Source organism: Tamandua tetradactyla, chromosome 6 (assembly GCF_023851605.1).
Source record: "Tamandua tetradactyla isolate mTamTet1 chromosome 6, mTamTet1.pri, whole genome shotgun sequence".
In the NCBI taxonomy this organism is placed as follows: Eukaryota; Metazoa; Chordata; class Mammalia; order Pilosa; family Myrmecophagidae; genus Tamandua; species Tamandua tetradactyla.
The window spans coordinates 10,843,942-10,858,611 of record NC_135332.1 but is presented as its reverse complement, the minus strand read 5'-3'; the positions used below and the strand labels follow the sequence as shown (position 1 = coordinate 10,858,611).

General features: G+C 39.8%; 1 protein-coding gene across 1 annotated transcript; it reads right to left on the bottom strand.

The window, feature by feature from the left end:
• Positions 1–4,276: 4,276 nt before the first annotated feature.
• Positions 4,277–14,625, bottom strand: KCNJ2 (potassium inwardly rectifying channel subfamily J member 2). Its single transcript, XM_077163695.1, has 2 exons — positions 14,467–14,625; positions 4,277–9,493 (listed from the first exon to the last, which is right to left on the bottom strand). The coding sequence occupies exon 2, from the start codon at positions 9,272–9,274 to the stop codon at positions 7,991–7,993; it is 1,284 nt and encodes a 427-aa protein (XP_077019810.1). The 5' UTR covers positions 9,275–9,493; positions 14,467–14,625; the 3' UTR covers positions 4,277–7,990.
• Positions 14,626–14,670: the final 45 nt, after the last annotated feature.

Here is a 14,670-nt window from a genome sequence, read left to right as displayed (position 1 = left end):
TGGCATTTGAGGCTCTGAGAGAGAACATCATTTTCTTAGATTTCCCTAAGTCAACAAATTGCAGTAAATTTTTTTTGTTTTACTTTGTTTTCTTATCACTTTCATACCAATAGGAATTTCTGTGAGTCTGTTTGTTGTCATAAAGCATTTTATCAAAACCCATAGAAATCAAACACACACATTTAATATATTCTCGAGGGAAAATTTTAATCTATGAAAGTTCCATATAAGCATTCAAAAATAGTTTTTATAGTAATGTGGTCAGATCCTGACTCTCTATGTCTTTGAAACTATTGTATTTATAATTAGTTGATTGTACAGGTGCTTTTAATGATAAATGGCACATTGAATCAAAGGAGGTGATTGAAGAGAGGCTGAGGGGGGAAAATGGTATACATTTGATCCAATCGCAAAGGTTTTACATATCCTAATTTTAAAATGTTATGAGATTGGAGAAAATTGCTTTGTCTCACCAAATTTACATGGTACCATGAATATTTCCAGTTAAAGGATAAAATAAAAAACCAAAGGTAGGGGTTGTCATCATGAGGTAGAAATAGATAGATAGATAGATAGATAGATAGATAGATAGATAGATAGATAGATAGATAGATAGATAGATAGATAGATGGATAGAAAGATGGATGGATAGACAGATGGGTGGATAGACAGATTTTTTTAAGAGAAAAGTATTCTAGGCAATTTTAATTATGCAAATGTAAGATGTGTCTCAAAGTCATCGTATTGGGAGGTTATTTACTGAATCCATCCCTCCTTTCTTGAAACAGCATATTTAGTAAGGCCTCCTGTAATTTTAGAGGCACATTAGAATGATCAGCAATTAAAAGAACAAAACAACTCATGGCCTGTCCTTTATAGTCACACATTCGTTGTTTTGTACAAAATGATAGTTGCAATCTTAGTTATACACCTTGATCACATACATGTGGTTCTTACTGATTTGTGATTTTTTTCTAAACCTAAAACTTAGCCAACAAGGTACAAAAATTTGCCACCATTAAAATATTCAAAAAATGTGCTCTGAGATGTATTCCCAATAAGATGTTAACAAAAATCTTGAAACCCATCACAACATCCCGGAAAAAGTCTCTTATCTTTCAAGTGAAGATATGTATATATGGAAGGCAGTGAATAGCATCTCTTTGCACAGTACCCAGTATTCAGTAAAACATTCAATAATTGGCAGTTCTTATGTTTTTAAATATCTGTAACTCAGTTACTTCTCTAAGTTTTAAAGATATAATAAATATGCAACCATATGGCCCATTTTCCAAACTGTGATCTATTGAAGACATAGTCTATATAGAGAAATTTTAGTACCCAGCATGGAGCTCAATGGGTGATATGTAACAATTTCTTGATAGATTTTTATCAAATTGAACAGAATCTAGAAGTCAAATCCCTTGGTCTCAACCTCAGAGCATATCATGTCAAACCTGAAATATAAAATATTTCTGAAAATTAGAATCAACCACCATAATCTCCTACGTTCAAGCCAAGTCTCATATCTCACTTGCCTGGTATTCTGAGATTAGTCCTAGTTCTTATAAGAGATTATCTGATTTCCTCCATACAGCGGATCAGAAGCAAAAGCTAATTTGTGGTAGGCAACTGCCAGCAGCTGATGGTTTCATGATAAATAAGAGAAATTTTTAAAAGCCAAAGCCCACCAGGAAGAGATGCACACATTAGTTAAAGTTCCAAAAAGGACATATTAAATAGTATATATCAACTGTTAAATAAGGCAGAGAATTGTATAATATTTCAGAAAACCATTCCTCCAAAACAATGAATGCCCTTGAGGCAGCACATTTCAATTACTCAGAGAGAGCCACTTAGGTGTAATTATTCATCATTATTATTCTTATTATTTAGCTAATACCCCTGTTCAGAGTCTGGCTCCAGTTTAAACTCCTCCCTTCCACATTTTTCTTAATTGTCTCTCTCCACCCACCATCCAAACCTTGCTATGCTCCTCTAGCTTCCAGAGCAAGGTGGCTGGCTTGTAGTGGTTTGCAGGAACTTTCCTGCTTTCAGCACTGAAGTCCTGTACCCTGGGACAGCTCTCATGCTTGACCCACCAGGAGAATTGGCCATGTGTTTGAGAGCCAGCTACTCTAATAATATTACCCTCTCTATGCCTTGCTTGCATTGCCTTGTAATTTGGTAAATTTTTCTTAAAAGTCATTTCAACAGCCTTCATGCATTGGCTCAAACATTGGGTGACCGGGCTGCTAGGTCTGAACAATTTTGAAAAGAAGTCTTTGAGGTTTTGATATTTGAGGTTCATCTGAGGTTTTGAATGATGCTAATAAATGACTTGGCTCCCAACTTCACTTCAACTGCACACAACTGGACTTCCTTTATTTACTTATTTTGGGAAACCAAATCTGATTGATTTGATCATTTCGACAGTTCTAAAATGGAAATTCTAGAGGAAAATGTTTCCTTTTTTTACCGGTATCGTCTGGAAAGCTTGCAGCATGGGAAAGCTAGAACTAGGACTCCTTTCTTGGTCTGTCACTCAACAGAGAGCCCGAGCAATAGGACGCTGAGAATTCACCCCTGCCTTTCTTGTTGTATATATATTTATATACGTGTTATTTTATTTTAATTTAAAAATGGAGGTGAGACCTATAAAGCCTCCAGCTCACTGCCTGGTTTTATCATTATATGTCTTGTTTAATTGTCCCAATTGCCAAGAGGATAGAGTTACCCCTTCGGCTGTCTGCAGAGGGAAGAAATCAGAAGCTCATGATGTTGGTAGGGTGCCGGCAGTTTGGTTAGTAACAGAGCTTTGTGGTTTTTGCCTCAAGACAGGCCTAAGCAATTCCTAGTTAACTGAAATTAGTCTGAGTTCAAAATTCACCCAAATCCTGCAACCAATTCTTAAGTTTGTAATTATTCACCCCCTCGTGGGTTGTTCCCTCTCTCCAAGAACTAAAACGAGGGATTGAGAAGCAGATTATGAAAGGGCAGAAATTCTGTGCTAAAGAAAAAGAACGCATTTTTCATCACCAAGGAGAATAAAAACTGAGAAGCATAAAGGCCTTCGACTAAATGATGAGAGCTTTACAAGAACACATTCAAAAGGAAGGCTGCAAGCAGTAGTGATCAAAAGAGCCGCCTAAGTTAGATCCTAACTCATTACCTACCAGCTGTGTGTACAGGACAAGATGCTTTACCTCTCTGGGTCTCAGTCTTCTCATAATAGGATCATTATTGTACCCATCCCACAGAGTCGCTTTTAAGATTAAATGCTTTAATATTTATAAAGAACTTAGAGCAATGCTTGGATCATAATAAGTACCACATGAGATTTTGTTAAAGAAAAAAATAGTAGGGAATGACCCATATTTCAGAAGGCAAATTTCCTCAGTATTTCTGATCTTGAAAAAAAAAAACACTTAGTTATTCTAAATTTACTAGAGGAAGTGGTGTTTTCTCTGAGCCACATATCCTCGGTAACTTTATGTCCTGAAACAATAATCAGCTTGGTGGGTTAACCTAGGTTTTGGAGGCAGATAAAATCTGAATTCAAATTCTGTCTCAGTGATTCATTAGCTTTAAGATCCAATCTGTTGTCTTCATCTATAGCAGGGGTGGATAAAGAGTCCATGAACCAAATCTGGCCCACCACATGTAGTTATAAATTAAGTTTTATCGGAGCTCACCTGCATCCATATGTTTTCATATTATCTGTGATTGAGCGGTACAGGGACAAAGTTGAGTAGTTTTGCCAGAAATAGTCTGGTCGGCAAAGACTAAGATATGTACTCTCTGGTTCTTTACAGAAAATGCTTGGTGACACCTGATTTAGAATATGAGAGTAATAATATCTTGAATGGTTTTTGAGAGAATGAGATAAGCTAATGTATAAGGTTGCACCCTACACACTGTAGAGGCTCAGTAAAGAGCAACTATTATTACTATTAGAGAATCAAAATCTCAACCATACAATGCTTTTGTGTGTGTATTAGTTTTATTTGTTTGCTTTTTTTCCCCCCAGTCTTTCTATCCTCTCTCACACCTTGGCCATGCTGTCCCAAAGCAAACATGAGCTTGGCTTCCTCTAACTTGGATTAAACTAATCTGTGGTCCCACAACACCTGTCCGCTTAGTCCACTTCTAAGGCTCCATTCATCCAGGCATCAGGGGTTTTGTGCTTTTGTTTGGAAGCATTTGTTTTCTGTTTCAGCGATTCAACGGGCATCGCTCAAGAAGCACCAAATTCCTTGCACCACTTTGTTTTCAATTTCCATTTTTTATTTAGAAATAATAAAATAAGACATAATATATAAAAAATATGTACAATCCATGGTTTGTGCAGTACAATAGGAAGACTTTAGATACAAAAAGACGGCAAATGGGAAAATAACTATCACAATTGTCAAAGGCCAGGATTGTTCAACTCGCCAGATCCCAGAGCTGAAAGCTAACAATACTAGAAAAGAGATTCTAGTTGGTAGAGGGGTGGGGGTGGGGAGGTGACTATGCAACACTTTTTTTTTTTTTTTGAATCATAACATTATTAAACACAGAGTGAAAAAGAACTCACTCTACTTCTCAGAACAAGCTTTTTGCCTTTACTGAGTGACTTATAAAATGCAAACTGACAGATTTATTACTTGCAAGGAGAACATAATTTGGGGGTCAGACTTCATGAGATAAACAACAAAGTTTAGGATGGGAGTGTATAGGAAGAAAGGAAGTGGAGGGAAGAAATAACGCATCAAGAGAATTAAGAAAAACAGGAGTTTGGAAATGTCTACAGTGCTATGATGACATCCTTAAAATGTCTGATTCAAGTATACTCTTAGAGGGATAGAAAACTATTCCTTCCTCAATCATCAAAATAGAATTCTCTTTGTCTACTTTTCTTTTAAAATAGGATAACCAGAGTCTATTGCCTACCCCCTCCCTCCAAAAAATGCCCATCCGTATCTGGCAAAAAAAAAAATGCTTTAAAGGGGAATAAATCCTAAATTAATTCAACTTGGATTTACTTACAATAGAGAAGCATCACATATCTGGGAATAGACCCCAAATATTCATGGTGAGTCTTTTCCATCTGCATTCTAATGACACATGTGCATCAGTTAAGAAGACCCACTCAATAAGGTCAAATGTTTTGAAGGCAAAAATGCAGCTTTAATTGTTGTGCATTACCTGTGTTTCGGCTCTTGACAAAAGATTGCCCTTTAAAGCTCATAACTGTTAAAATGCTAATAACTAGGGAAAGCTTTCAAATGAACAGTCCATGCTGAAATAAATAACAGAACAACATAGCAATACAAACCTCGTAAGGCTGGTAAATATTTGCTAAAACCATGCTAACCGGTAGCATATAGGTACTAGCTCTCAGAAATTGCTGCACTGAAATTATCTTTCTATGGCATTTTTTTTTCCTTTACAGACTTCTATTTACATTTGGCTTTAAATATGAAAATATCTGATAAACTTTATAAAATGTACACTTTAAAAACATAGCTTCTGCAAAATTTTCTTGGAAAAAAAACAAACCTGTGCACCAGAAATTTTAGATTTTTTTCTTTTTTTTTTCAGAAATAAGCTGAAAGACTTCCCTCCCTTATCCTCACCCCCATTTCCACCCCCTTTCAAATATCTCAAGTCTTTTTTTAAGTGGCAGCACTGTGTGTTTAGGGGCACCTTCTTTGGCAGTAACCCCCATTTTCCACTGTATCTTCATTTAATTTACATATCACTGAATACTCTTTGGTTTGATTATTTTCCATTGCAAAACATCACATAATAGCAGCAGCTGAAGCCCTCGATATTCTCTCACTCTCGACGGCCAAATTGTTGCCTCCTTTATAAATTCTCTTGTCCACTCAATTCCCAATTCCTCCAACTCTTTCAACAACTTCCCAAACCTGCCTTTAAATTTGGATTTAAAATAGCATCCACTTGCTTGCCATCTGTATCTCGGTTTCAATGAGTAGAACGCCACCATCTTCAAACCCATTGACTTAGCCTGCTGAAAACAGCAGAAACTGTAAAATTATTGCAGGCACCTCATTCAGATATGGCTGTTCGAGAACCAGAGATCATCACAAACACGGATTTACAAAATATATGATTCTAGAACAAGCTGTTTTTTTAATGGCATACTGGGATATAATACCTTGAGAGTTGATTTTGAGACTCCAAAAAGTCAGTAACCCCAGAATTCACAAGGGGGAATTTTAACCTCCACCAAAAAAAGAGTTCCACTATTGAGCCAGAGCTAGGGTAATTAAAATCTTCTAGCAAGGCGAGTGGCCAGGCGGAAGAGGCTTCTAGAAAACAGTGTGTCCTCAGTGACCTGTTCTAGGACACCACAGGAGACCATGAACAGCGCTGGGCTCACATTCAATCACGGGTATGCACCCAAAGAAAGGGGGGAACCCTTTTAGAGAACTGTCTCCTTTATTTAAGATGATGTTACATTTATATGGCTTTCTTTTACCCTAAAAATACTGAAACATTTTCATTCCTACCTTCTGCCCAAAAAAAAAGAGCAACTTTCCTCTACCTCCTGAATAAGTGAACTGCTATGCTGCATCAAAGTGGCTTGCCCACATTTCCCTGCTTTCCCTCTTTGGCATTTGTAGTCCTTTCTGCCATCGGAGGGTTCACCCCAGGTGAACTGATCAGAAGAACCAGCCTAGAGGGCAGGCCTGGCATCTTTTGTAAGGCGAAGTCAAGCTGGAAAAGACCTGGCAGGGTAACTAATTCAATTGCAAGTGTTTAAACCTACTGATCATTCCTGCTGGATGGCTCAGTTTTGAGGACTAAGCTCAACCAGGTTTTACCTTGTAGACTAAATTTTGGAATGTGCGAGAAAAGGGAAAACCCAGAAAAACCTATATAGCACATCACCATATCTCCCCTTCTGCATCAGCCTGGCCAGGAAGAAAAGAGGTTTCTAGTGTGAATGGTGTGCGTGTGTGTGTGTGTGTGTGTGTGTGTGTGTGTGTGTGTGTGTGCGCACGCGTGTCAACTTTAGTTCACTTTTCCTCTTCCTCTACATCTTAAAAGAACAGCGTTACATGAAAGAAAAAGGTATAAAAAGCACTAGACTTATTAGACTCTGTGTGTTCGATGCCCTATTTTCTGAGTAAGGTGCAAAATGAAAGGGCAGTTCAAGGTCTTGCTGAGGTTCAAAGTTATGATCTCTTGATTTCAAGGCAGCCCATGGGGCTTTGTTTTCTTTATAGTATAAGCTTCACTGTGCAAACATATGCATTATCTTTGGTATTCCTTTTAGGTAGTCTAACTTAAAATTTGAGATAACCCATTAACATCAGGCAGGGAAAAACAACAACAACAACAACCACCCGGAGGCTACCATTTGGCTAGTGTTACATAATGCCCTTATGTAACCAAAAGAGAGAGAGAAAAATCAATTCTAGAGAACGATTACTGGCCTCAAAAAATCAGGCTCTCGTTTTGGCAGCTAATAGCCAAATACTTGCCACTTTGAAGCACATCATGAGCTTTCAACAAAGTTCAACACTGACTTTTAAATTACACAAAAGAAAACCTACACTGCAACAAAAATACAATTTGTGTTCATGTAGTTAGCAGCTTTTCAAAAATTAAGGCAGAGTCTTGCCTTTGTTATGCCATTAAAAACACTCTTGTTCCCCAAAGAGAAGCATTCTGGATAAGTCAAATACCCAACCAAGGCTTGCCTGCAAGTTCAAGTTTTGTAAACACACCAAACAAAACACAGAAACCCATAACTTATTCTACAACATGTGTGCCATCGAGTCATGTGGAGACATTTTTAGTGCTTTACGTTACTCTTCGAGCTTACAGTCTTCCTTCGAATCCCTTGGGCTCACCTTGTGGCCGCTTGTCTTGACCCAGCTCTTCACCAGTACCGTTGTCTGTGTAACTGTTTTGGGTCTTTGACCAACAGACTGTGTTTTAAAGTAAATATCCCACAGAAGGAATCAGTCAGTCATATCTCCGATTCTCGCCGTAAAGGCCTGGGCTCCAGAGGCACACTTGCCTGGTTATGAAGGTCTATGTCGGGGGGCGTGTCTGTACTAGTGCTTTCAGGGACTCCATTTTCACTGTCATCCTCCTCTTTGCTGGTGAGGGCAACTTCATTCTCATAGCAAAATGAATTAGCATTGGAGAGGATGTATTTCTTCTCTGCTAAGTCTCTGGCACTACACAGGGGTGTGTTGGGTACTTCATAAGTCTTGTGGAACCTTGAGTAGTCCACTTTGTAGTAGTGTTTCTCTTCAAAGAGAACAGGCTCATAGCGGTGGCCCCAAAGGATTTCATTTGCCAGGTAAGAGCTACGGCACTGTGTTGTCATGGCGGTAGCTTCCACCATGCCTTCCAGTATCACGACAATTTCAAAGTCTGCATTATCAATGTCCTGTTTACTCAAATCATATAAAGGACTGTCCTCATCTATTTCATGCACTATAGTGATTGGAGACACCAGAAATATACGGTCAATTCCACTGTCAAACCCAACATTGATATCTATTTGGTCCAGAGGGATATACTCCCCTTCAGAAGTAATTCTGGATTTGAGGAGCTGTGCTCGAACATGAGCTTCCACCAAGTGACTTTTCCGAAGATTGCCCACTCGCCACATCAAACACAGCTTGCCATCTCTCATGGCAATCACAGCATTGTGACTGAAGACAAGAGTCTCGTTTCTCTTCTTGGGCTTTGCCATCTTCGCCATGACTGCGCCGATGATAAAGGCATCGATGATGCAGCCCACAATTGACTGGAACACCACCATGAAAACGGCAATTGGGCATTCGTCGGTGACACACCTGAAGCCATAACCTATGGTAGTCTGGGTCTCGATGGAGAAGAGGAAGGCGGCTGTGAAGCTGCTGACCTCAGACACGCAGGCTTTGCTCTCCTTAGAGGCATCCAGATCTCCGTGGAGCAGAGCTATCAACCAGAACACACAGCCAAAAAACAGCCACGACAGAACAAAGGCCAGGCAGAAGATAACCAGCATCCACCGCCAGCGAATGTCCACACATGTGGTGAAGATGTCCGCGAGATACCGTTGACCCTTCTCGCCCACGTTGATGAACTGAACATTACAGTGGCCGTCCTTCTTCACGAAGCGGCTCCTGCATTGTTGGCGAGTGTGGACTTTGCTCTTTCCGTTCCCAAAGCCATTTGCGACAGCCATGGTGGCCAACTTCATGCCGTCTTCTTCTGAAGACACAATGCTGTAGCGGTTGGTTCGCACACTGCCCATCGCTTCTGCCGTGGACTCCAGTGCTTCTGCTTTGGAAAACAGTCTGAGTTTTTGCAAAACCCTTTGGAGAAACAGTTTTGAATGTTCAGTGAGGACACACACACAAAAAAAGTAGCGAGGAGAGTTGAGAGTCTCCAGGAAGCTCCAGGTTCTGCGAAGGACTGTCTACTGACATGCAGAGTTACCTTAGTAACTTAGCTGACATCAAGAGGACATGTCCTGCAAGAAAAGAGGGACCATTCATTAGAAAAGAAGTCATTGTTAGTGGATTCTACTGTCTAAGGGTCTAAGGCAATATTTCCTAACAAGACACAGTGAAAAATACAGATAAATATATTCTGCGTTGAATTTTAAGGTATTTCATTTCTTTGTGCCATAAAAATAAATTTTATTTTATTTAAAAATGTAAAGCTATTAAACCCAGAGGAGTTGCTTATGACAGTCTTTCAACCAAGACTTCAGGTTCCATTTCCTCTAGGTTTTGCCTCCTATTCTCTTCTTTGGCCTTCCCTATTTGCTAGGGTCCCGAGTTAGCAAGTGGGAGGAAGACTTTCTAATTCCAAGGTGAGTCACAAATCTTTAAGAACTAGGTGATGGCCAGACAATGTTTCCCATGAAGGTAGCATCTCAATAGTAATTGAATCGCATGCACCTTGTGGGAGCCTGTTAGAGCCCTTGTCATCAGGTTGAAATCAGAAGGTACAGTCTAGTCTGTGTAAGTGACAAAACTGAGCAGATGGCCCTTAAAATCATCTGAACCGCATCCCAATTTCTGGATATTGTTTAGGCTTGTTCGATTACTTGGCATAATCTAGGCAGCCACTCTGAAGAAATGCCTGATAACATCTCTGTTAGTTCTAACGATCCTGACTGGAAGACACAGTTTGCTCTGGGAGATAGAGAGCCATTCTGTTGCCTAGCGATAAGAGTCCTGAAATTCTCCAGAGATGGGACTGCCTGGTGTGATGACAGCCGAGGAAGTAAGCACCTTGCAGCTAAAGCACCAGGTCTTTAGTGGATTGAGATAAGGCAAGAACTCATTTCATGTGAGTCCAATTCTGTGTTCTCCCAGACAGAGAGAACCTGAAAGGCTGGCCATGAATGTGTACTTACTTTCTCTTCAAGTGTTGTGGTTTGCTATATGTTCCTATGGAGAAGGCACTCATGTTTCCTTAATATGAACAAACAGTAGTTCTCAATTCTCTTCTCTTGCTTCATTCTCTCCTAGGTAACAACTATTTACTTTAAATTTCCATCTTTGCTGCAACGAATTTTTTTTTCCTTGATCAACTAATAAAAGCCCCAAAGAACGTGTATTTCCCTTTACTAATTTTAAATGATCAAAACTAATAAAGCATAGAAATAAAAAAATAAATGTGATTCTGAATCTTTCAAGCTACCAAATCCATTTCCTGTCATTAAGGGGGACAATGAACAACAGATGGAAAGGATCAGAAATTTGTTGACCCCTTGATAATGAGGAATCCTTTCTTTGTTTCCTCCTCCAAAGCCACATTAGGAGTAAGCAGCCAACAGAACCAATATCAGCAAGCCAGCTGCAAACAAATAAAGCAAACCCTTTATCTTGTTTTGGTCTATTCCCTTAAAGAGAAACAAGGTGCACTGCCCCCTGAAAATGCCTCCTTACAGTCTTTTGACTTCTCCCTCTTTATCCAAGTTATTATGCAAGAATGTGCCCCAACACATTTTTCCTGAGATTAGTCATCTGTGAAAATTGCAATGTGTGTTACATTTTGGCAGCTTTTGACACCTAAGTGATGCCCGATTTGAAAGTGCCTTTGAATTACTTTATAAAAAGAAGTTATGTGCCTTTCTAACCTTCCACCTGCTTCAATGTTTTGTCTACTTCCCTATGAGGTTTGCACGTGGACAAAAGAACAAGACTCCTCCTATTCCTTGAGGTTCTAGATCCTGGGCTTGGAAGGAATTTCTTGTAACAGGGATTTCAGTTTATGTGGCTCACATGAAATTGCCAAGAACTTCTTCACAAAGGCAGATATAGATAACGACATAACATCCAAGGCAGATGTACTTTCCGCAAAATAAAAATTTAAAACAGCTTCATTTAAATAGTGCTTGCATCCTTGAGCTCTGATTGATTTCAGAACCTTATATTATAAGCCGACACCAAGTAATTCCCTTTTCACGATTCAGAACAATCTCTGTAAGTTACACTAAGGGCCATGAGTAGACAGTCTCAAATCTCCTCTGACTTATTTCTGTGCTCTGTCCAGGCTAAAACCTAACAACCATGTGAAACCTAAAGACTGAATTATGACTTTCCAAAATTCTTGACCCTAGGACATCTGTTTGAATTCCACAAATCACACAATACCAGCTTCCTATGAATAGCTTCCTGCATTAAGAACCTTGAAAACAGCCTGTATTGGGTGACTGTTGTCTTATTTACATTGCTAATGTCAGAATTTCTTCCATACGCAGAGCATCACTTAGAAATTTCACCATTTCTGCCCAGAAAGGAAAAAAAAAAAGGCTTCTTTGGCAAAATGGAAACTTTTGCCACTTACAAAACATATGCCCCCAAACAAAGTGATATGTGTGTATGTGTTCATATACATTACGTGTATTCAGACTTTCATGGGGCTGTTTACGTAGCAGAAGCTAGAACTTGCCAAAGTTTAATAAACTGTCTCACTATTTCATTATGAGAATGCCTTTCCTGTTAACCTGTCCAGAGGCCCAAATGCCCTTAGGGGAGCAGAAAACTTCCTTGCGAACTCCTCATTCACTGAAAATTGCCAATATATGAGCAGCTGGGAAAAACTTTATTAGGAAAAAGGCTGTTATGCAACAACATTTAGGCATATCTTCAAAGTATTCTTTTTTGAGAAACATTCAATTAGCAGTAGATGAGAACCCTAGGTGACTTGATTCCTTAGATGGAGACAACTCATGAGAATCGATACTTGATTTGATAAACCATGTGTGAAATCCTCTATCAGCCAGATGTAAATTTATTGGAAACAAATATTCATTTTATACAGGCCATAAGCAATGATGTAGAAAGTATTTCTGGGAAATTGAGAGGCTACATGTGGTGCTGTTCATGTTAAGACTATTTATAGGCTGAGCCAAAATTAAGCATAAGCAATGGAAAAAAAATAGCTCAGCGCTTCACTCTTAGGTAAATGGTAAAGGAGAGAGAGCGATGGATAGATGCGAAGTCAAGGAGATCACAGGATATAAAAGGGTGAAAGTAAATTGTTTTTGCTCTATAGGAAATATGTCCAATATGTTTGTAAAAAAAAAAAAAAAGAAAGAAACTAGAAAATGTAATTATGACGAATAAACGAGAAGTAAAGTATCCCACAATATGGTCATGGTATGTGGTGAAGAAGAAACTTTCTGACTAACGATAGGGAATAAAGATAGCAAGAGAAAGCATGCCAGGCTGAGAGAGAGGTTTGCTAATGAGTGTTTAGAGCAGCTATTCCCCAGCTGACGCCATATAGACCAGCCTGAGTGTGCTCTGGGCACATGTTGCTATGTGAGCACAACTGCTAGCAAAGCAACCTCTTAGAAGCTCAGTAAACAGAGCAGGGGGGAGGGATGGGGGAAGAACCTGTTATCTATATGTGCACTGTCTATAACATATATACTCAAACATGCAGGTCCCATTACTCAGCATTTGCATGTGATGAAAACTATGCATGTTTGGTAAGCAAAACTATGCACTCAAAAAAAAAAAAAAGACTTGCCACATTTTTCAGTCTGTTCAGGTGAAGATGTAGTGACCTTCAGTTAATCTTGCATGTTACTCAAACGTCATATAAGGTTCTAGAGCTGATCAGAGATTCTATCAACTGGGTAGGATGTAGAAATACTGTGTGATCTTTTCTGATTTTTAAAATCCAATGCCACATTCACAAGACTTTAGAACAAGTATTCATTATGGCTATGAATAACATTCTAAAAACTTAAATGCCACCAAAATATGAGGGGGGAGGGGAAGGAAGCAAAGTGAAATGACCTTGACCCCAACTCACACTCCTGACAGCCTTGAAGCAACATCTTTTACTCCTGAACAACAGATTTATCCCGACGATGGTATATGTAAATAAAATGCTGGGGCTGGGAGTGGAAGTGAGGAGGGAAAAGCTGACAAGTGTAAAGACAATGTACAGAAGACATACATCAGTGCTTAGCTAATGGGAATCTGACAGTCTGCTGACTTCTAATGTGAAAAGAAAAAAAATGGGAAAAAGGCAATATATATTCATTGCATAGCCAAAGCTGGGTTTCAAATAACACATTATTTCCTAACAGGTACATTCTGATTTTTTTTTAACATCCCCAGGATTTGCAACCTTATCCTGGTTATCATCCCACTGATCTGCTTACCAAGACACAGTTACAAATTAACTGCCTATTTCCGATCTCATTTTTTTTTCCAACTGTCATGATGCATCCAAGTTATGATGCAATCTTTTTTGCAGAATCAAGTCGTTTTGACCAACGAGGGTCCCTGAAACCACACCGTCTTCAACGGAGTATTAATACTGTTATTAATAAGAACAGCACATCGTTCGGGGGAGAGTGAAATAGGATGTGGAAGTTTTGCGGTCTCCAGACTCAAATCTAACTCAGGCACCACTTCATTCCCTCAGTAAGGCGACTCTGAGACTCTCTCTGTATTTGGAATCCGAAGCAACTTGAAGGAATGATTAAACATTAAAAAAAATAATTTAAAAAAATTAAAAACACGCGAGGAACAAGTTCCGAGTCGCAAAAGCAGCCAAGGTTCGAGACCAAAGCGGTAGACGCGCACCCCCCGCACCCCCAGCTTTCTTTCCCTTGAGCGAGAAGCGCACGCAGACTCGCTCGCTCCTGCCTCCAAACTCAGTATCTCGCTACAGCTGGTGCATTGAAAGTTATGAGCACAAACAGATGCTGCAGAGAAATCTGTTTCTATTGCTCAACTGTTCCAAGCATGTCTCAGTATTTTTAGCTCTGGGGATGTTCTTTGGACTCACACAAACTATATAGGCATGAACTGGGATTCCGGAGCGTGGGTGAGCGCGACAGCAGCGTGACAGCTGGCCACCTCTGGAGCAGGCAGGCAGGGGAAGCTAGGGGAAGGCTGCTCGGGTCCACTCCCCCAGGACACACAGCAGCGAAGAGAGAAGAAGAAAACACACAGCAGCTCTTACCTGTTGCTGGCGCAGGAGCATGGGGACATGGAGTGGAAGTGGGGGGTACAGAAGGCATGTAAGATCCAGTGGTTTGTAAAAGCGAGTGAGCCAAAGCAAACCAGAATTCCCAAGACCCAGCTGGCCGGCGCCGAGGAAGGCAGCGCGCTGGCCGGGGCTCTCGAGCGCTCTGCAATATCCTGGGCTCTTTTGAGGCGGTCCTGG